This window comes from Neophocaena asiaeorientalis, unplaced genomic scaffold, assembly GCF_003031525.2.
Source record: "Neophocaena asiaeorientalis asiaeorientalis breed wild unplaced genomic scaffold, Neophocaena_asiaeorientalis_V1.1 scaffold253, whole genome shotgun sequence".
Classification (NCBI taxonomy): domain Eukaryota; kingdom Metazoa; phylum Chordata; class Mammalia; order Artiodactyla; family Phocoenidae; genus Neophocaena; species Neophocaena asiaeorientalis.
In genome coordinates, this window is record NW_020174553.1 from 2,579,966 (window position 1) to 2,602,604 (window position 22,639).

Sequence of the window (22,639 nt, forward strand, 5' to 3'; positions counted from 1 at the left end):
GTCTGCTTAAATAGCACTGCAATCCGTTAGAATCAGCTGGCCCTCGTTCCCAAGCAGTGCGTTGGAAGGCTGTGGGCCCCTCGGGCTCAGTCCCTGCCCTGCACCATCTCCAGGCCTCTGCACATACACAGCTGCAGCCATAGAGCATTTGTTCCTCAATCCAGGAGTTGCCCTTGATTGTCAACCCTTCATTCTCACTCCTGGGATATCTTTTGTGTTGTTGCTGTTATTTTTTAATTGAAATGTAGTTGATATAATACGATATTACGTTAGTTTCAGTTGTACTACATAGCGATTTGACATTTGCGTGCGTTATGCAACGATCAACACGACAGGCCTAGTGACCATCTGTACTCCTGGGCTGTCTCTGGTGGAAGGTTAGCAGTGGCTGGGCATGTGTACCCCTCCTCCACCCAGTGGTAAACCTCAATCTTTGCATGAAGGTGTGTGCTAGCCTCCAGCTGTGCCTGTCCGTGGTCCTACTAATGGAACAAGATTTTGGTTCATTGTTGAGAATTGCTTGTCACGACCCTGCCGCCATGACTGACCTTGCTTCCCTGTCCCCCGCCAGCCTTCACCCCGGGTGGAGAGAGTACTCGTTGTGGAGTGACTCAACCTGCCCTTGACATCTGCTAGCTGGGCTGCTGCGCTGAGTGGGCTCCTCCAGATGGTCGGGGGTCTTGAAGACTGCTTATGGGCCCCAGTACCTCTCAGTGCCAACCCTCAGGGCTTCTCAACTAACAACACTTAAATCCCTTTGATTCTGTAGTGTCGCTCAAACCCTTTCTTCATTTTATTTTCATTACCACTATCGTTATAATACTTTACATTCTTATAATACCTTATGATTTGCAAAGCACTTATATATGCCTCATCTTACTTGATCCTGGTTGGTAGGCAGGTTAGTTATTATTATTTTTTAAAATAATTTTATTTACTCTTTTGGCTGCGTTGGGTCTTCGTTGTTGTCTGCGGGCTTTCTCTAGTTGCGGTGAGCAGGCGCTACTCTTCATTGCGGTGCGTGGGCTTCTCATTTTGGTGGCTTCTCCTGTTGCAGAGCATAGGCTCTAGGCGTGCGGGCTTCAGTAGTTGCAGCACACGGGCTCAGTAGTTGCGGCGTGCAGTCTCTAGGATGCGTGGGCTTCAGTAGTTGTGGCACGCAGGCTCAGTAGTTGTGGCTTGCAGGCTCAGTAGTTGTGGCACACGGGCTTAGTTGCTTTGTGGCATGTGGGATCTTCCCGGACCAGGGATCGAACCCGGGTCCCCTGCATTGGCAGGTGGATTCTTCACCACTGCACCACCAGGGAAGTCCAGGTTAGTTATTTTTATCCTAATTTTATGAATGAAGAAACTGAAGCCCAATCCAAGATCATACAGATCGAAAGTGGTGGAACCACATCTGAACCCATGAGTTCTGACTTGGAGTCCACAGTTTTAACCATCATGCTAACTAGTGTATATACTCCAGACTTCCCATCTTTATCTCACACTACTCTTTCTAATCCATTTGTACTTCAGCTGCCTTGATTCACTTCCCAACTCTGAATTTGCACTTTATTTCTTGCTTCTGTGCCTTTGGTCACACCATTCCTTCTTCTATCTGTGCCTATTGAAATTCTGCCCATTTTTTCAGGGTCCAGTTCCAGTGTGTTCTCCTTCATGAAACTTTGTGTGATTCCTCCAAGCCTGAAAGAATCTCTACTTCCCCCTCCTCTAATAGCATTTTATTTTTACATCGCTTTCTTGTATCATAGTTATTTATATTTGACTTATCTCCTTATTACATTGTAAGTTGTTTGAATATTTAAAAGTGTAACATTGTTTAAATGGTATATTATCTCTGTCATTTGTCGCATCCAACTACAGTGCCTTGTATATGGTCACGTACATATTGGGTAAATATTTATTCCACTGGGTAAAAAAAATTATATCAAACAATATTTTTCACTGGGTCAGAGTTAAAGCCCTGATGGTGTCAAAAGGATGCAGGGCTTGATATTATTTCTTGCTACATCCATCTAATAAGCTTAGAGGGGTGAGAAAGGGAGGGTGGGAGGGAGGTGCAAGAGGGAGGAGATACGGGGATTTATGTATACGTATAGCTGATTCATTTTGTTATACAGCAGAAACTAACACACCATTGTAAAGCAATTATACTCCAACAAAGATGTTAAGAAAAAAAAAAGAAAGGTATACTTGAGATATCTCACTCTCTTAATATATCCTCAGTTTATCCTACATCTTAGGATACAACTCATTTGTTAAAGATCTTATCTAAGTGGCAACAAATTGAGCACTTCATTTATCTTTTAAAAAATTTTTTTTAATTGAAGTATAGTTGATTTACAATGTTGTGTTAATTACTGCTGTACAGCAAAGTGATTGTTACACACACACACACATATATATATATTCTTTTTTAAAATATTCTTTTCCATTATGGTTTATCTTAACATCTCATTCCAATGTTTCATATTTTTAGTAACCTTCAATCTGATAATTGCTAAGAGTAATTGCATTTCTTGGCAAACAAAAGAAGATCCAACTTCTAAGTTCCCAAGTAATTTTATTTTACCCTTTAAGATTTCTTTATAATTCATTATAAGTAAAAAAAATCTCTTTAAAATTTAGGCCCAACTTCTAAGAGTGTAGCAAGCAGGAAATATTGAATTTTTTTGAATAACTCTATCATAATTATGATCATGTGAACTGTGAAGTTGAGATAGTCATTTGGAGATACTCGGTTGAGTCTGAACTGAGGTGAGGACTTTACTCGAAATTTCCCTTATATCTAATAGCTTCCCTTTCTCTCCACCCCTTTTCCTATAAGATGGATGCTGTAAAGACTACTTGACACTTTACTATTAGTAACATCTTAGTTTTATGCACAAGTTTGGAGATTTTACGCTGCCTTTTCAGGATAGAAGCATGTATACATTTATGCAGGGTAATAGCACTATACTGCAATGGAATTAATTATTGAATCAACGTTTGGAGCACTTTTGTTTTTAAGATTTTTTTTTGATGAGAACCATTTTTAAAGTCTTTATTGAATTAGTTACAATATTGCTTCTGTTCTATGTTTTGGTTTTTTGGCGGAGAGGCATGTGGGATCTTAGCTCCCCGACCAGGGATCGAACCCTTGCCCCCTGCATTGGAAGGCTAAGTCTTAACCACTGGACTGCCAGGGAAGTCCCTGAAGCACCTCTTTTAAAAGTTCTTTTAAGGAAATTCTCAAGTGTTTTCTTGACCATTTTTAAAATCACTGTTTTAAAGATGCTTCTAATTTTACTTTGTTGTTGGTAAGTAGATTATATACTGTGAAGGCTTAAACCAACCATCTTATTTGCTTTAGTTTTTGGAGAAATATCTGAGGGAATTTCAGGACACTGTTCATAAAGAATTTTTACATTCAGATTACATGTTCAGAATTATTTTGCATCCGTGACTGTGTTGCCAGATAATTAAGGTCTAATTAGATATATTTTAGCATTGATGAGTTGAGTAGTCTGCAGTAGTCAATTTAGGAAAGAAACTTCTCCAATAGAATGGAGCAAGTCTTGATAAAGGAGACAAGGCCACACTCAAATCAAAGCTCAGTTTCCTTATTTGAAGATGTGGGGCTGGTGGGAAGATCTTCAGTAGTACTAGGATTTTGTGCTTCTGTAATTTGTTTTTCTGCTTGCTGTCCTTTCATACCCAACCATAATTGTTACATGATCCTTAAGTTATTTCACAGATTCTCTACCTAGTTTTCCCTTTTGATTTAAAGAACATATTTTCCCCCTGTGGAATCCCCTATAGGTATAACTTTGAACTTTTTTCCTCCAGTAGATAATAGGAGTGTTCCTATATGCCCTTCCATTTAAATGAAGATTTCTAAATTAAAGATTAATTTACCCCATGATAAGTTGTTTTCTAATGATAGTGCTTTTAAACAGTTGCCGTACTCTCCTTGGGTAATTTATTTTAAAAACCATCGTTTTTTTCAATGTATTCCTAAGTAGAATTGTTCTTCTAAAATTGAACAGTGGAATTATTTTATTTGATATTTTCCTAAGATTTTTTTTTTAAGATTTTAAGATTATTTATTTATCTATTTTATTTTTATTTTTAGCTGCATCGGGTCTTAGTTGCGGCACGTGGGGGATCTTCGCTGAGGCACGCTGGCTCTTCGTCGTGGTGTGCGGGCTTCTCTCTAGTTGCAGCATGTGGGTTTTCTCTCTCTAGTTGTGGTGCACAGGCTCCAGGGCACATGGCCTCTGCAGTTGTGGTGTGTGGGTTCCAGAGCGTGTAGTTTGCGGCAGGCGGGCTCTAGTTGAGGCGTGCAAACTCAGTAGTCGTGGCACATGGGCCCAGCCACCCCACAGCACGTGGGATCTTAGTTCCCTGACCAGGGATCGAACCCGCGTCCCCTGCACTGTAAGGTAGATTCTTTACCACTGGACCACCAGGGAAGTCCCTTCCTAGGATATTCTTTCTCTAACTTGTGTGAGCTAACTATTCTGGGAGTTTTCACATTTTCAATGAGATTTAAAATTTGAGGGTTTTAATATCAGTGATAATCTTAAAAAAATAATATAAGCATATCATCTGGATCACTTGCCATGTAATCAAATATTGCCATGTGATAAATGGGTGTTTGTGCTGTGTGAAGGCCAGCTACTTCACAGTGTCTGAAGTATATGAAGCATTCACTGAACTTCAAATAACTGTTCTAATAGCATCCCTGCATGCCATACCCAGAGGAACCAGCATTATAGCAATAACATGTTCAAGTTACAGACAGATGAATTTAATAGATTCCATTTAACTTTCAACCATTCATTAATAGTCAGTATATCCATAAGTACACACTGAAGAATTTTCTATACCTGATTCCAGCGATAATTGAATAGATACACATTTAATGAGGATTTCAACATGGTTGTGATACCAACTTTATCTGGAAGTAACTTCCTTAAAATTAGCATTCAAGGAATGCCATGGGTATTTTTTTTAGTGTGAGGTCTGATTATCCTCAATTGTCAAAGAAAGCCATGAGGTTACGTATACTATTTTGTGCAGTGAATTTAAGTGAAAAGGCATTTTTTTTCATTAGAATGATTAAGTAAAAAAAAAATCAGAAAGATTATAGATAGAATCCTGTCTGAAGCTACGTTGCTACAGCAGAAAACCTTTATCTGTTATACTCCATTTTTGCTGTTAACTTGAGTTGAATTGGTTATGCAGTATTTTTTTTCGTATTTAAAAGTTTGCTTTGCCTTTATCTTCTTATCAGGGTAATAAATGCGGAGTTTAATTTTGTATAAATTAAAATATATTAAAATTGATTTAAGTTGACATTAGGAATGCAGAGTATATTTTTCCTTTAAAAGTTGTCCATCTAATACTTGGTTTGAGAAGTCCTGGTCTATGATACTGAACATTATTGTATCATAATTATAGTGGCTAACCCCAACCAGATGTTTCCTATTTCAGTTTCTATTAGATGATTTTATAATTTCCCCTGATTTTGGCTATCATTTCTTACTTTAATGTTATTTTGGTCATTTGTTTTTTTCATTCATTCATCTGTTGAACAGATATTTAAAAAATGTATGTCAAGGACTATTTAAGGCACTAGAGATGATTGAAGATAATTCCCCTCTCTATGCCTGGTCTCTCTTCACTGTCACATTTTCCCATTCTTTAAATGAAAAATGTCATGTATGTATTACTACATTTTCAAGTAAACTACTATCTGCCTTGCTGTCATATCTATATGTTTTGAGCACTTGGTGGGACATTACTACATCCTGACTGTCATAGACTAAGTGCCTTTTCAGCCCAAGCTTGATGGGCCTTTTAAGCCTGTTCATTCAAGTAAAACTATTGAATGCCCACTAAATTCAAGACATTGTGCTAGGTACTATTGAGTGTTCAAAGATGAGTGAGATAATAATCTGTATTCTCAGTAGAGGAGCTCACAAATTCTAATCGGGTCATTGAATCCTTGGAACTGATTTGGGCTTTGCTGGATCTGGACATTGTTGGTTCTGCACCTAGAGTTGTAGGCTCATTGGTTACAGTGGGACCTTCTGCATTTCATCTATCCATTCATTCAATAAACATTTACTAAGCACATTTGCTCCTGGTTGATTTTTATCCTTTTTAATTTTTCTGTCTTATCTATTTTAATAACCCAGATCTCTTTCCTAGGAGTATTCAGAATAATAAATGTAGAATCTATAGAACAAAACTCACAAACTCACAAACAGCACTTTCTAGCTATTGTTGCCTGGAGGCTACAGTTTGGAGAATGTTACTGTAAGCTCATTGTAAGCAGAGGTAAACTTACTCAATCTGGAGGCCTTGGAACTGGCATCTTCTGGAACCATAAATATAGTGCTGCTTTCCAGGGAAAGCAGGGTTAATCAGAAGATAGGGGCTGATTATTAATCATCTATATTCCCATTTTACTGTTAATTTACAGGATTAATTAATCAGACTGTCCCGAGTGATGCAGGTCCAAGGATGGCCTTGGCCAACCTGTGGGATGTCTGCAGTCTGCAGACCCTTTTGAGTTGTCCGTAGGTGGGCTGAAATGACCAGGCCTTTATACTCTCACGCTGACTAATCATTGGATGTTGGCCGCCAAGCATGACCCTGAGCTTGGAGGTCAGTGTAGTTGAGGCTGAGAGTACTCTCAGCAACTGGGGCTACCAGTTCTTCATGGACTGGGGAGCTGGGCTGCATGCATCAGTGCCCACCGCAGGCAGTAGACCATGACCGCTACCTTGATGGTAGGAGTGCCTATTCAACTCACTTTTTCGTTTTTCCAGTTATGGGTCATGAGTAGCCAAATTTAGTATGCTAGCATATGGCAGATTAGTTATGGCCAAGGTGGTTTATATTTCCCCTATTACGTTATACACTTTATATACTTTCCACCTAAGTATTAACATTCCTTACCTCCAATAATAAGTCTTGGTTTACTGAGGACAGTCCTGTTTCCCTGGGACTGCTCGGTTTAGGCCTGTTGATCAGCTAACATCTGTTAATTATTTTTGGTATCCCAGTACTCCCAGACATATTTCAGTTTGGAAGATAACTTGTATGCTCGTCTTACCTAGTATGTTTAGAAACATTTATTTGCATGTTTATCTTCTAAATGTCTATCTGGCCTGTTTATCTAATGAATGCAATGTTCTGTTCTTTTCTACCTCTTATTTTAAGAATAGAAGTGATCTGGATTAACTTTGTATTTTTGCTTTATTTGACCCTCAAACAAATGCTTTTCATCTTTATTAAATTCTTCACCAGCAAACTTTATATCACAACATATTCCAGAAAGTGTGTGACTAAAACTACTGGGATATATTACCTGCCCTGTTAAAATTGTGTCTATAATGACATTTATTTCCCGTGTTTTGTATCTTAGTCACAAATGTTTACGTCCTTGTTTATCTTTCTGCTCAAGGAATCTGGGACTTGAGCGCTTTCTCTGATGGAGTTGATCTTTTTTCTGGAAGGATGTTCTGACCTATTCAGATTTGTGTCCTAAGGAAATCCTAGTTCCTTAGATAGAGGTGGCCAGTTTTAGAGCTGCCTTTTCAGAATTTTTTATTGGGAAAAACTTAATTTTACCCTAGGTGGATTTAATAACTTACAGGACCACTTTATTCACAAGAAAAACTCTGATTTAAAACTAGCTATGCGTTCCAAACAATGTCTAGGCATTAAAGATACTGAGATCTTCAATTTTCTTAACCTACCAGGAGGTAATTGGTTGTCACCTTAAGCCATGCTGCCGCTTTTTCCTAAGTGTTGTTTCTTTGCACTCTTTTTACTGTTTCTGGTCCACAGTTGTGGCCTAGATGTTGTCATAGGGAACGGGGTTCACTGGTGGATTCAGTTTGCCCATCTGTGATTCTTTGGCCAGAGAAGTCAACTGCTGGTGATGTTTGGCATCATTTAGTGGATGATATCTTTAACAGATAGTACACTGCCAGTGGTGTCAAACTTCTTTTTTTTTTTTTTTAAACATCTTTATTGGGGTATAATTGCTTTACAATGGTGTGTTAGTTTCTGCTTTATAACAAAGTGAATCAGTTATACATATACATATGTTCCCATATGTCTTCCCTCTTGCGTCTCCCTCCCTCCCACTCTCCCTATCCCACCCCTCCAGGCTGTCACAAAGCACCGAGCTAATATCCCTGTGCCTTGCGGCTGCTAGTCAAACTTCTTATCACGTTCCCTTTACAAAAGAAAAGCTGCTAGAAAGTGGTGGTATGACTTTATACTTAATCTTCAACAAATGAGAAGTTGGAGTCAGCTATTTAAATGATCAGCCATCTACACTTGTGCATTCTACACATATTTTTATTGACTCAGGGGATCATGGAGTTACACAAAGATATTAGCCCAAAAGTTAAGGAAAGTTACCAAAATATAAGAAAGTGGCATCTTCTATGAATATCTTTTATTTTTATTATTAAAACTTTTTTATTTTTTAAATTGAAGTATAGTTGATTTACAAAGTTGTGTTGGTTTCTAGTGTAGGTCAAAGTGATTCAGTTACATGTATATATATATTCTTTTCCATTATGATTTATTACAGGATATTGAATATAGTTCCCTGTGCTATACAGTAGGACCTTGTTGCTTATCCATTCTCTATATAATAGTTTGTATCTGCTAACCCCAAATTCTGAATCCAACCCTCCCCCTCCCCCCACTTGGCAACCACAAGTCTGTTCTCTATGTCTGTGAGTCTGTTTCTGTTTTGTAGTTAAGTTCATTTGTGTCTTAGTTTAGATTCCACATATAAGTGATATCATATAGTATTTGTCTTTCTCTTTCTGACTTACCTCACTTAGTATGATAATCTCTAGGTCCATCCATGTTGCTGCAAATGAATATCTCCTATTCTTATTATCTGTATTATCAATAACCATAAGTTTATCTGAAATGTTAATCTTACTCAGTTGTCTTAAATTCAGAAAGAAGTAATTCAGGTATTATTTATCCTTTTCTGACCCAGTCAACGCTGTTGGTCATTGAAGAACTTTTAGTAACTGCAGTCCCACCATCATCTCAGTTGGAAGCCTCCGCAGCTCTGATGTCTACCTTGAACCTGCCCAGCTCACTGCCTCTAGTGCTTTGACTCCAACGGTCCTTTGACCTTATTGATTCTTCAAATCCACGAATCCCACCACCCTGTCACTGACTCTTACTCCCCCGATGACTTTTCTTCTCTTTACACCCAGTTTAAATTCCATGCCATGATTTGCTTGGCAAAATCCAATGCCAGTTAAATCCATCTCTGTCTAAATCCTAAATCCTGGGCTGAATATTGCTGGAACAAAACATGTCATCTTGCCAACTGACCTCACTTTCCATTCAAGACTAGTGATCTCCACAGCCCACTCATGCTGCGTGTTCCTGTTGCATTCACTCTTCCATTTTCCCAGATGACTATTTCATACACTCTTTTCTCAACACTGCTCCCCTGTCCTTACTCTTAGCTAATAATCTAGTTTCAGATTTTACTAAGATAGATGCAGTGAACATAGAACTTTGGCAGGCTCTTTCCACTGCATCTTTCTGTGTACCAGCATCAGTGCCCGCAAATGCTTTCCTCCTGCACTCTGAATGAACGTCAGGGTTCTTGTCACTTCTCCATACCAGACCCCTGCCTCTGTCATCATCGCAAACACATGGTTCCAATCGTTCTTCCTTCTCTCCATTTCATTAATCTTCTCAATCATCAATGTCCCCCTCTCTATTGATCATTTCTATCAGCCTGCCAATATCCTGTTATTTCTTCCATCTTAAAATAATCCCTCTATTCCATATTCCTCTCCAGCTAGTTGTTGTTCCTTTTCTCTTCTTTCCTTTACAGCTAAATTTCTCCAAGTAATTGTCATTATTTCTTGTCTCCAATTTCTCTTCTCCCATCCCTCTTGAATTAAGCATTTGTTTTCTCCCTCTCTCCCACTTGGCAGACAAAAGTTTATGTCTGGGTCACCAGTTAGAAAACCCTCAGCCCTCATCTCACTTTCAACGGGAACAGGTTGGTCTTAGAATCACTTGCTTCATTTGACTTCTAGGCCAGCACATTCTACTATTTTTCCTCCAAACTCTGGCTTTTTTTCGTTCTCAACTTTGCTGATTATCTTTCATGTCTTTTTAACACTGGGTCTCTCCTTTCTCTAGGTACCCACTTAAATGTACTTGGGAATCTCATCCAATCACATGTTTTTTTAATGCAATCTTCATGCTGAAGACTTTCAACTCATATATCCAACAGTCTAATGAGTGGCTTTACCTTAATGTCTGAAGGCATCTCAAATGTAACATCTCCACAACCGGGCTCCTGGTTTCTCATTCCAACATGCTGCTTCCTAGTTTTCCCTCCCTTGGGCAGTGGTAACTCTCTCCTCAGGCTACTCAAGCCAAAAGCCACTGAATCATCCTTAGCGTTTCTCTGACTCATACTCCACATCCCTTTCCCTTTCCTCGGTAAATCCTTCTGACGCTATCTTTAGACTATATCTGGAGGCTCTTATCATCTCTTACTGGGATGATTGCAGCATCCTGTCATCAGTCTTGCTGTGTCCACATTTGCCTATTTACAGGCTGTTCACCAAATACCAGCCAGAGGGATCCTGCTGAAATGCAACTTGGAGGATGGCGTGACTTTGCTCCATGGCTTCCTGTCTCACTCACCTACTTACTGACTCACTCATTCTCACAGTCAAAGTCAGACTGTTTACAGTGATCCCCCCGAGGCCTCGTCTGACCTGTGCCACTGCCCGAGCCCATCCTTTTAACTCTTCAGCTTCATCTCGTACCACTATTTCTCTTACTCCATACCAGGCACTCTGGTCTTCATACCTTTCCTCTGAAGTGCTAAACATATTTATACCCCAGGACTTTTGCACTTGCTGGTCCCTCCATCCAGAACACTGATGCCCTGGGATGTACTCACGGTACATTTCCTCACTTCCTTCAACTCTTCCTTTAAATGTCACCTCTCAGTGGTGCCTCCCCTATCTCCCTGTTTAAAGCCACAGGAGTTCCACTTCCTCTCCCCTGATCACTTACTCCCTGTGTTACTGGTCTCTGCAGCTCTTGTCATCATCTAATACGCTATGTATTTTTCTCATTTATTTTGTTTTTATTGTCTGTTTTCCCCGACCGGAATCTAAGTTCCATGAGGATAGGATTTTTTTGGGCTTTCTTTGCTGCTGTATCCTCTGCATCTAGAATAGCATCTAGACAATATTAGGTACTTTGTAAACATTTGAATACATGTATGAATTATTTTTGTCTTTTCAGTATCATGATTGGTCTGTTACAGGTATGAAACTGAGCCACAGGGAGTTTAGTAACTTGAGGTGATAGCACTTAAACCCAGATCTGTCTTAACTCATAGCGTAATCCCTGTATGTATTCATCCACCCATTGGGATACTATGTGTATGAACTTTATGTTAGGTTAATTGCATTCTAAAGTAAAGGAAGTTATCAGTATTGTGCATTTTATTTGTACTCTTACCCTCAATCATGACCTGTTTGGGAGAAAATAGAAACAGATTTTAAAAAATTTTATACTTGCTTTTCTTCTTTTTATTTGTTTTTTTATTTGTTTTAATTTTTTTAAGAAACAGATTTTTATTGTTTTGGAGTAAGAGTTCTGAGAAACTCACCTTTTGCCTTCTAGCAGCAAAAAAGGCTATGTTTATTGAGATGAAAAATATCTGAATCCGGGCACTTGATGTAGCAAAGAATAGATAGGAACCCTGCTCATCTGGTTACGGTGCTTGCGGTATTCAGGGATGTGGATTCCACAGGTGGCAGCTGGAATCTGTGTTCATTTTCTACCAGTGAATTGTTCTTGGTCTAATGGAAGTGTAGATCTTCAGCAGTTATCAAGCTACTTGCAGTCAGATAGGAAACCGATGAGGGATGGGGGTCACAATTTCAGAAGGTAGTCCCAGATCATGATGACAAACTAAACACGAATCCTGATTGGTCCCCATACTTTTCATCCCCTGGCCAGACTGTGGCCACTGCTTGTGTCCATCCAGCTCCCTGAAATGAGAATTTTTCATGAAATGCTGATACTGGTTGAGAGGTGGTAAAATTTCAAGTGAGAATTGAGTTGTATGCTAATAACATATCCTGCGGATTAATGGAAAACCTAAGATGTTTATCAAGACGCTTTCATTGGAAGAGTGTCTGAAAGTCTTCAGTGGGTACGGCTGACATCTCTGATCAGCCCGGTGGGTCCCAGCTCTTGTCATCTGCGGCAGGCACGGGGTCAGCCGAGGGTTTGAGCAGAGTGTATGCACAGGTTTTGGGGGGCCCCCATGGAGTGCCCTGTTTTGAGGGACTTAGTGTCTCAGGATCCAGCCACTGGCAGCCCCAGACTCCATTCCCTGACACCTCAGGTCAACAGGACTGAGTCTGTGTGTCTGAGTTCTAGCTGTCTCATGTCAGCCTGGGGAGTCCCCCACTGGGAACAAGCCTGATAAAGGTGGGGCCCGTCGTGCATGTGCTTCCTTTCTTTCAAGGGTCAAGTCTCCTTCTGTTCAGACCTGCTTTTCGGTTCTCTGACACCTTTAAGTAGTTGTTATATTCTGTCCAGATTTGTAATCATTAGATGTGGGAGGCCTAGTGTGACAAAAGCTACTCTGCCATTACTGAAATGGGAACTTCAGTAAGTTGTGACACATAGTTTTTTCATTATCATTCAGTGCAAGATACTTTCTAATTTCCATTATAATTTCTTCTCTGAGACATGGGTTATTTAGACGTATATTTAAAGTTTTCTGTCCTAACACAAGGCTTAAAACAATTTTTTTTGAGGCATAACTGACATATTAGTTTTAGGTGTACAACATAAGTGGGTATTTGTATACTTTGTGAAATGATCACCACTATAAGTCTAGTTAACCTCTGTCACCTCAGGTAGTTAAAAAATTTTTTCTTGTGATGAGAACTTTTCAGATCTACTCTCTTAGAAACTTTCAACTATGCAATACAGTATTATTAACCATAGCCACCGTGCTGTACATTACATGACTGATTTGTTTTATAACTGGAAGTTTGTAGCTTTTGACCACCTTCACCCATTCCCCAACCCTCCTACCCACTTCTGGCAACCAGCAACCTGTTCTCCGTACCTGTGAGCCTGGCGGTTTGGTTTTATTTATTTCTTTTTTTTTTTCAGATTATACATATGAGTAAAATCACACGGTATTTGTCTTTCTCTGTCTGACTTATTTCCTTAGCATAATACCCTTTAGGTCCATCCATGTTGCAAATGGCAAGATTTCATTCTTTGTTATGGCTGAGTAATATTCCATTGTGTGTGAGTGTGTGTGTGTGTGTGTGTGTGTGTGTGTATGTGTGTCTATCTCTCTCTCTATCTATCCATGTATCTATCACATCTTCTTTATCCATTCATCCATTGATGGACACTCAAGTTGCTTCCTCCATATCTTGGCTATTGTAAATAATGCTGCAGTGAACGTGGGGGTGCAGATATTTTTTTAAAACTTTACTATTGATTTCTAGCTTAATTCCACCATGGTCTGGGAATATACTATGTAGGATTTTAATCCTTTGGAAGTTGTTGGTTGGATGTATAGCCCACTCTGTGGTCATTAGTGTCAGTGTTCTCTGTTTACTTGAAAAGAATTTGTATTCTTAGTTCTTGGGTGTAGTATGTCAATTAGGTTATGTTTGTTAATCATGTTCAAATGTTCAATAGTTTTAAACTTTTTATTTATTTATTTTTTGCGGTACGCGGGCCTCTCACTGCTGTGGCCTCTTCCGTTGAGGAGCACAGGCTCCAGACGCGCAGGCTTAGCGGCCATGGCTCACCGGCCCAGCCGCTCCACGGCACGTGGGATCCTCCTGGACCGGGGCACGAACCCGTGTCCCCTGTAACGGCAGGCGGACTCTCAACCACTGCGCCACCAGGGAAGCCCTTAACTTTTTATTTTGGTGTGCTTTTCCTGTCAGTGAGACTGGTACATGAAAATCTCCTACTATATTGGGAATTTTATCTATTTATCCTCTTAATTCTGTTAATTTTTTCTGTTTATTTGGAGCTTGTGTTATTAGATGACTATAAATTTGGAATTATATCCTCCTTATGAATTGAACCCTTTAACAGTATGAATTTTCCCTCTTTATCTCTGGTAATGCCTTTTCCCTTAAAGTCTACTTTGTCTGCTATTAACGTAGTGACATCAACTTCTTTTGGTTAGGTTTTCCATTGTGTGTTTTTTCCTTCCTTTTCTTTACATTTATCTTTTGAGTGTTTTTTCTTTTTTTTTCAGTAGTTAGGTTTTGGTTTCTTGTATCCCAGTGTTACAATCTTTCTTTTAATTAGGATATTTAGATTATTTAGAGTTAATATAATTACTATGTTTGCATTGAAACCAACCATCGTACTATTTCTTTTCTGTTTCATCCATATATTCTATGCTTTTTTCTTCTACCTCACCATTATTAGCTCAGTGAATTTTCCGTTGTATTGTGCATTACATTACTCTCTTTTGTCACATTAAGATGACTTTCATTTCTTTTGTAGGTAAAGATAGAGTTTTTAACACCCCATTGTGTGAACAAGGAATTGTTGGATTTGGAATTGGAATTGCAGTCACTGGTGCTACCGCCATTGCGGAAATTCAGTTTGCAGATTATATTTTCCCTGCTTTTGATCAGGTAAGAAGATTGCATTTTACCATAATCGAGCCTTTCTAAGGGAAGTCAGTGAAGTATTAAAGAATTATCTCCACTCTCCAACCCCTATCTTAGGAACTTTTTGTTACCTTTGAGCTATTTTGTTATGGACATATATTTAAAGATCAAATAAAATGGCTTATGAAAATGGATGGGCAAAAGGGACTCACTGTGACATGTCTGTTCTCTCCTTCCCCCTCAGATTGTTAATGAAGCCGCTAAGTATCGCTATCGCTCTGGGGATCTTTTTAATTGTGGAAGCCTCACCATCCGGTCCCCTTGGGGCTGTGTCGGCCATGGGGCTCTCTACCATTCCCAGAGTCCTGAAGCTTTTTTTGCCCACTGTCCAGGAATCAAGGTATTCTCACTTATGTACTTTATTTGCTCTCCATTTGATGTTTCTGTTTTGGTTCATTCGATTAATATTAACTCATATGGTTATCTAGAGAAAAGCAATCAGGATTTTTGGAATTTATGTGAACTTAATTGTTTTTAAGAAAGAGAGCTTTTATTTCATTTAGATTAAGCAGCGAACATCCAGGTTTATAGAATATTTTCCTTGAAGCAGCACTGGCTTTACCCCAATGTGAATTTCATAGACTTCAAATAATAAAACCGAGAACATAGTTTATCTTCCATCTCTTTCAAAGCTCTCCTTCTTTCTTTCTTTTTGTTTTTTTTTGTGATAGAAATCATCTTTATTTATCAAAATAACATATATTACCAAGACATGAAAAATGAAACTGACAGTTATACATTCCTATCAATCAAGTTATATATTCCTACGTTTGTCAAGTTATACATTCCTATCAGTCTTTGGCAAGTTTCACAGATTTGTTCAGCAAAAAGGCCTTACTTGCAAATTCCATTTGAGCAGAAAGCTTGGTTTCTTTCTCATGGGGCTTTCTCACTTAACAGTTGATTCTGGAGTAATTTTAATAAATCTACTGCTTAGTGCATATTTACCTCAAAGTCACAGGAATAAAATTTTGCTTTTAGTCTATTTCTTACTTTTAAATAGACCGACAGAAGACTTGGTTACCTAGGTATGTTTTCCAGTCCAGGGTAACGTAATACTTGCTCAAGCAATTCATTTTGAAGCATCTCCCTTTTGCAGCCTTCCACAATAATCTTAGGTCTTCCACAACAGCTTGGATCTTTTGATTTAAAAAATATATATTTTTTGCTTATTTTATGTCTTAATTTTTTACATTATCTTCTTTTCTATTTTCTGAAGAGCTTTCCAGGGAATCAATATAAAAACTCATAGATATTTCTACCCAGAGCTTTATGTCTGTTTTTTGATAACATGAGTCATTTGTAAATATGTCTATGTTTTATTGTTTTTCCTACCAGATCAAAGTTGTAAAATTTTGTAGTTAAGTAGTTAAGTAGTTGCATAATTTTTCAATGTAAGCTAGAAATGGTAGGTTGGGACAAAAACCACATTTGAGGCAAGTTATTTTTGTGCTTGAGCTGAAGATTGATTCACAGTTAATGTTTATGATGTTACCCAGTATTTTTAAGAGCAGTTCTTTTCTCTCACCCCTACCTCTCTCCCCCCATGCTTTCTCTTTTATTTTATCCCAAATGAGAATATACATATAGTACAAAAGGCTAAAAATAAATACATGAAGAAAGCAGATGAATAAAATCTAAAATAGGAACATAAGATAAAGACATTGTGTGCTATGATGAGCAATGTATTTAACAGTCTCTTTTCGGAAAATAGTGAGATTTGTGTTATTTTATTTTTTAAATAAAACTTCTTCAATAAAATGGTATAAAAATGATTTTGAAAGCCAAATATAGTTTGCTTCAAGGAATCTTATTTGAGTCTTTGTGATACATTCAGGTTTATTTTAATGATAACTCTTCCTATGTAATAACATCTTTATGTAGTTATTTAACAGTCATTAAACTGGACAAGAGTTTGTGATTTGAGGCAAAATGGTGTAGAAATTAAGAGCTTGGTCAGTCAGAACAGGCAAGAATCCTTGCTTTAGCAATCGAGGTAACCTTGGGCAGGCTGCTTGTCTCTCTTTAAGCCTCAGTCTCTAGTTCTGAATTGGGGAAAATAATAATTGCTACTTCGTGGGGTTGCTATGAACATGAATTAATCCACATAGTGGATTAATCAACAGTTAACACGTATGCTACCTGCTGTTATTACCATCATCTTCCTCATTATCAGTTTCATTCTCAAGAAGGTCCTGAGCCCTTTCCCCAACTGGAAATGTGCAACGTCCACACTTTTCTTTTAGCTTTGCAGTAACTGCACATTATATTACCTGGATCATAAAGTTCAGTGGATGATTTTTCCACTTAGGAAATGAAGGCCAGACATTTTCATGGGAAAGGAGGAGATTTTGGCATCTTAAAATTGGAGAAGAGAGTTGCGTGCCTTTGAAAAGTACCAGTTGGATATTAGTAGAAAAGATTTCTTTATAAGTAAATGCAGGAAGATATTGACAAATTTACTTTTTTGTTTCGATGAGTGCTCTTTGTGGTTTCCTTTTATTTTTTATGTATATGCCAGTTTAACTCCTTGAGAGAATAGCAGTATCTTAATTACCAGAATATGGTGGGCATCTGATAAATGTTTGTGGAACAAATGGGATCATTTTGGACAATATGTGAATTTTATGACAAATGGTAATTAGTCTAAAAATACAAGATTTCTATATTTAATTAGTAACAATTGGTTATTTAAATATCAACCCTTATATGTGAGTTTACTGGGATTCATTTTCACTGAACTTGTCTTTTAAAAAAATCTGTTTTTGCAGGTGGTTATACCCAGAAGCCCTTTCCAGGCCAAGGGACTTCTTTTGTCATGCATAGAGGATAAAAATCCTTGTATATTTTTTGAACCTAAAATACTTTACAGGGCAGCAGGTAAATTTGTCCTTTATTTTATATTTATGAACATCTTTATACATTTTGTTTTGCATAGCTCAAAATTATAATTTTTCTTTCATAAGCTTGATTTATATTTCCCTGTAGAAAAAAAAATTCTGTTGTCTTCTATATTTAGTTTGTCCTCAGCTGTATATTTTAAGTTAACTTTAGAGAAAATCCATCTAGCTATTTAAATTTTAATTTTGGAAACAGGGAAGCAATGTGAGTGGTAGCAAGAAAGTAGGGATTATGTTTGGCTACATAGTAGATGCTAAGTAGATGTGGGTTGAGTGGAAAAGGTACTAAATAATATCAAATGTCCTTTTAGCTAAAGTGTCCTTGTAGGTCTTCATCTAAATTAGGATTCCTTTGATAGTGAAGGGAGCACTATTAGTTTTGTAACATCAGGTCAACACTGGGATGAGTGTCTAAGGCAAACTGAAATGTTTGATCACCCTCTTTCTAGCTCAGAATCATAATTCTGTAAACACTCATCTATCATTGCTTCTTTATCAGCCATAATGGACTTTTAAACATCAAACTGTTTATTCTGCCTAAAGTGTATTTTATTTCAAATTCAGGGTGCTTTGGCAAACCATTCTTTTCCTCGAATAGTTAGGCTTAAAACATTTTGTTTTATTGTGATGTGAATTACGTACATTTAAATACATATGCAGAGATTGTAAGTGTTCAGTTGGATAGATTTGACAGTCCTCTACATCCACGTAACTACTATGTAAAACAAGACTGGAAAACTTTCATTGCTCCAGGAAGCTCCTTCCTGCCTCTTCTCTGCCAATCCATTCTTCCTCCCCCAGACTTAGCCACTTTCTGATTGCTTTCAGCATGGAGTAGTTGCATATGCTTTGGGCCCTCATATAAGTCATACAGCGCTGTATATATTCTTTTGTGTTTGCCTTCTTTTGCTCAGCCTAATGGTTTTAAGATTCATTCATATTGTTGCTTGTATCAGTGGTTTATTCCTTTTTCATTGCTGAGTAGCATTTCCATTGTGTGAATATATCACAGTTTATCCCTTTCCCTGTTGATGGACAAATGATCATCATTGTTTCAGTTTTTGCCTATTTTGTACAAGGCTGCTAGAGACATTCTTACACGAGTGTTTTTGTGAACATACTGTTTCTTTCTTTCTTTCTTTTTTTTTTTGGCGATAAACATCCAGGAATAGAAGTGATGTGTCAGAGCAGATTGAATGTTATAAGAATCTACTGAACACTTTTTCTAAGTGGTTACGCCATTTTGCATTTCTGCGGGAAATTTATCAGAGTTCCAGTTGCTCTTCATTTAAGCATACTTTAAATTGAATCTCTACGTTTTGGGGGAACTCTATAGTTATCTATATCCCATTATGGAATAAAAAATAACAAAAGAATTTATAATCTTGAGGTGAAAAGGAAAACACCAGTGTTATATACTGAGTAGCTATTTGATTTCTAATTACTATGAATACCCTATAAGTATTATCTTTGTAAGGCCAACCAATTCAAGCTAATCAATTAATACAGGTTGTTTTTTTTTTCCCCCAGTTTTTAATAAATGGAGACTAAGTAACATTTGGAAAAGTACTATTCACTTTGCTCCGGATTTTGATGTCAGGATTGGTGAGGGCAATGTTTAATGTTATAGAATTCCAGCTAAGAGAATGAGCTTGAGAAATTAGTTGTAGGTTTGGCCCTGGGAGAGATAACGAAAGACCCTGATGAGGATCGAGGCTCAAAAGTTTTTCAGCTTTTTCCCTGTGATTGTTTATGTGTCATTTCAGGGATTCTTAACTGAATCTTTTCTTGTCCCAGTAAAGACTAAAAAAGAGTTTATTTCATAGCTAGAGAATTTCTCTGCCGAAGAAAGTAGGCTTGGAAAAGAGTTAGCCACTGAAATCTTTATAGGAGTGTTCTCCAGGTGGTTATCAAGCTTGATCCCTGTGCCAGCAGCAGAAGCACTGTGGGAGCTTATGAGAAATGCAGGCTGTCAGGCCTCAGTCAGTTCAAGACCTACTGAATCAGAACCCCTGGGGACGGCTCAGCTCATTCTGTCTTCACAGCCTTCCAGGTGCTTCTGACTCATACTAACTTTTGAGAACCAGTGCATAACGTCAGTTCTAAAGCAATAACTATCTCCATTTATTTTTTATAATTCTTGGTTCTTATGTAGAACTCAGGATGCTTTTTTTTTATTGGAGCATAATTGCTATACAATGGTGTGTTAGTTTCTGCTTTATAACAAAGTGAATCAGTTATACATATGTTCCCATATCTCTTCCCTCTTGCGTCTCCCTCCCTCTCACCCTTCCATCCCACCCCTCCAAGCGGTCACAAAGCACCGAGCTGATCTACCTGTGCTATGTGGCTGCTTCCCACTAGCTATCTATTTTACATCTGGTAGTGTAGGTATGTCCATGCCACTCACTTTGTCACAGCTTACCCTTCCCCCTCCCCATATCCTCAAGTCCATTCTCTGGTAGGTCTGTGTCTTTATTCCTGTCTCACCCGTAGGTTCTTCATGACATTTTATTTTCTTAAATTCCATATATATGTGTTAGCATACGGTATCTGTCTTTCTCTTTCTGACTTACTTCACTCTGTATGACAGACTCTAGGTCTATCCACCTCATTACAAATAGCTCAATTTCGTTTCTTTTTATGACTGAGTCATATTCCATTGTATATATGTGCCACATCTTCTTTTAACCCATAGTTTTCGTAGCCTTGGCCTCTGGTTCAAATCCGTATCTTGCAGCTGACCATATTTTGGTTTCTGCTCTTTTGTGGGGACGGGGATGTGAACAGGGGCTCTGAACGTCCTCACGCTGATTCTGTAGTTGCTGCCTACATGCAGCCCCCTTTTCTCTAGCTCTGTCTGTTCATCTCTCACATCTGCTTTGCACTGGTGGAGGAAACTCCAAAATTAAAGTTGTTTGGAATGATGTAAAATGGAACGGCGTATTTTGATTCAATAATCTGGATTATTGTGCTTTGTGGAAGACGTTTCTTTATTGACAGAGTCCAATAAATAAAAGAAGGTGCTTTAGATTCATTTAAAAGATCGGAGTAGGCCTCAGGCTGAGTAGGCTGAGTAGGCTGAGTCAAGACCTGATAATTTCTAAGTGGTAATAATAGGAAGACTTGTAGTATCCATAAACACTAACTTAACAGACTGACTTTATTATTTTTTTTAATTGGGGTATAGTTGTTTTACAATGTTGTGTTAGTTTCTATTGTACAGTGAAGTGGAGTTCCCTGTGCTATACAGCAGGTTCTCATTAGTTATCTATTTTATACATATTAGTGTATATATGTCAATCCCAATTCATCCCATGCCCCCCTTTCCCCCTTGCTGTCCATACATGTGTTCTCTACATCTGTGTCTCTATTTCTGCCTTGTAAACCGGTTCATCTGTATCATTTTTCTAGATTCCCCATATATGCGTTAATGAACGTTATTTGCTTTTTCTCTTTGTGACTTACTTCACTCTGTGTAACAGTCTCTAGGTCCATCCACGTCTCTACAAATGACCCAATTTCGTTCCTTTTTATGGCTGCGTAATATTACATTGTGTATATGTACCACATTTTCTTTATCCATTCAAATAGACTGACTTTTTTTCTGACATTCATTCATCTTGAATTTCTAGCATACATTTGGGAATAGTCAAAACAGAGGAGACTAAAGATGTGAACCTTTACATTTAAATTTTTTTTAAAAGTTCATGTTGGGAAAATTCACAGAGTAATAAATATAGATGTATATTCTTATATTACAAACACGATGCTGATAATTACTTGTAAAAATGGGAGTTGTGTTTATTGCATAATAGCTCATTTAGGTTAATTATCCAGTAATCTTAACTAAATGCAACATGGTCAAGTATAAGGAAGGCCATAAAAGCTAACTTTTAAGTAGCCTAAGGCAATGTTTATAAAATCTATGCATTTAAGTCCTCATTTTATTTATGGAATAGTATCTTAAATACATAGATATAGTCATGAGTTATCCAATTTCAAAAAACTAGGCTAACAATAAAACCCATTATAAGACCTTAAGTGCAATGGAAATTTATCTTTCTCTCACATAAACATCCTGGTTGGCAATGCAGTGGTGCCTTAGTCATCAAGGTGCCAGGGACCTTCTGTCTGGTTTCTTGTTGTCTTCAACATGGTCCCAGATGGATGCTCCACTCCCAACATCACATATACATTCCAGCCACCAGGAAGGGGTGAGGGAGGTGGAAGGGGAAAGGGAGGTGGAAGGGGAAAGGGAGTCATCTTCTCTTTAAAGAATGACTTGGAAGTTGCACATATTAAATCTACTTACATCTCATTGGCCAGAACTTAATCACAGGGCCACACCTCGCCACAAGGGAGGCTGAAAAAGTAGTTGGGGGCTTCCCTGGTGGCTCAGTGTTTGAGAATCTGCCTGCTAATGCAGGGGACACGGGTTTGAGCCCTGGTCTGGGAGGATCCCACATGCTGCGGAGCAACTAGGCCCGTGAGCCACAGCTACTGAGCCTGCGCGTCTGGAGCCTGTGCTCCACAACAAGTGAGGCCGCGATAGTGAGAGGCCCGCGCAACGCAATGAAGAGTGGCCCCCGCTTGCCGCAACTAGAGAAAGCCCTCACACAGAAACGAAGACCCAACACAGCAAAAAAAAAAAATTAGTAAAACTCCTACCTCCAACATCTTAAAAAAAAAAAAAAGTAGTTCGGTACTAGGCTAAAGACTAAAAATTTTATTGTTACACAGTGATGGGAGACACATATTGACAACTACCAATCTCTGTCACAGTTGCTTGCGTGGTTTCCAAAAGAAGTTACACATTTTAAAATTTTTATATATTTTTTATTTTTTTAATTATTTTATGTTTTTTTTGAGGTACGCAGGCCTCTCACTGTTGTGGCCTCTCCCGTTGCGGAGCACAGGCTCCGGACATGCAGGTTCAGCAACCATGGCTCACGGGCCCAACCGCTCGGCGGC

General features: G+C 38.3%; 1 protein-coding gene across 3 annotated transcripts in view; it reads left to right on the forward strand.

Moving 5' to 3' along the window:
• BCKDHB (branched chain keto acid dehydrogenase E1 subunit beta) overlaps positions 1-22,639 on the forward strand; it is a 231,325-nt gene that overhangs the window by 34,238 nt on the left and 174,448 nt on the right. For all 3 annotated transcript variants that reach the window (XM_024757453.1, XM_024757455.1, XM_024757454.1), the window contains exons 4-6: positions 14,596-14,729; positions 14,950-15,105; positions 17,537-17,645. In XM_024757453.1, coding sequence (XP_024613221.1) covers positions 14,596-14,729; positions 14,950-15,105; positions 17,537-17,645 — 399 coding nt within the window. The remainder of the gene's footprint in view (positions 1-14,595; positions 14,730-14,949; positions 15,106-17,536; positions 17,646-22,639) is intronic.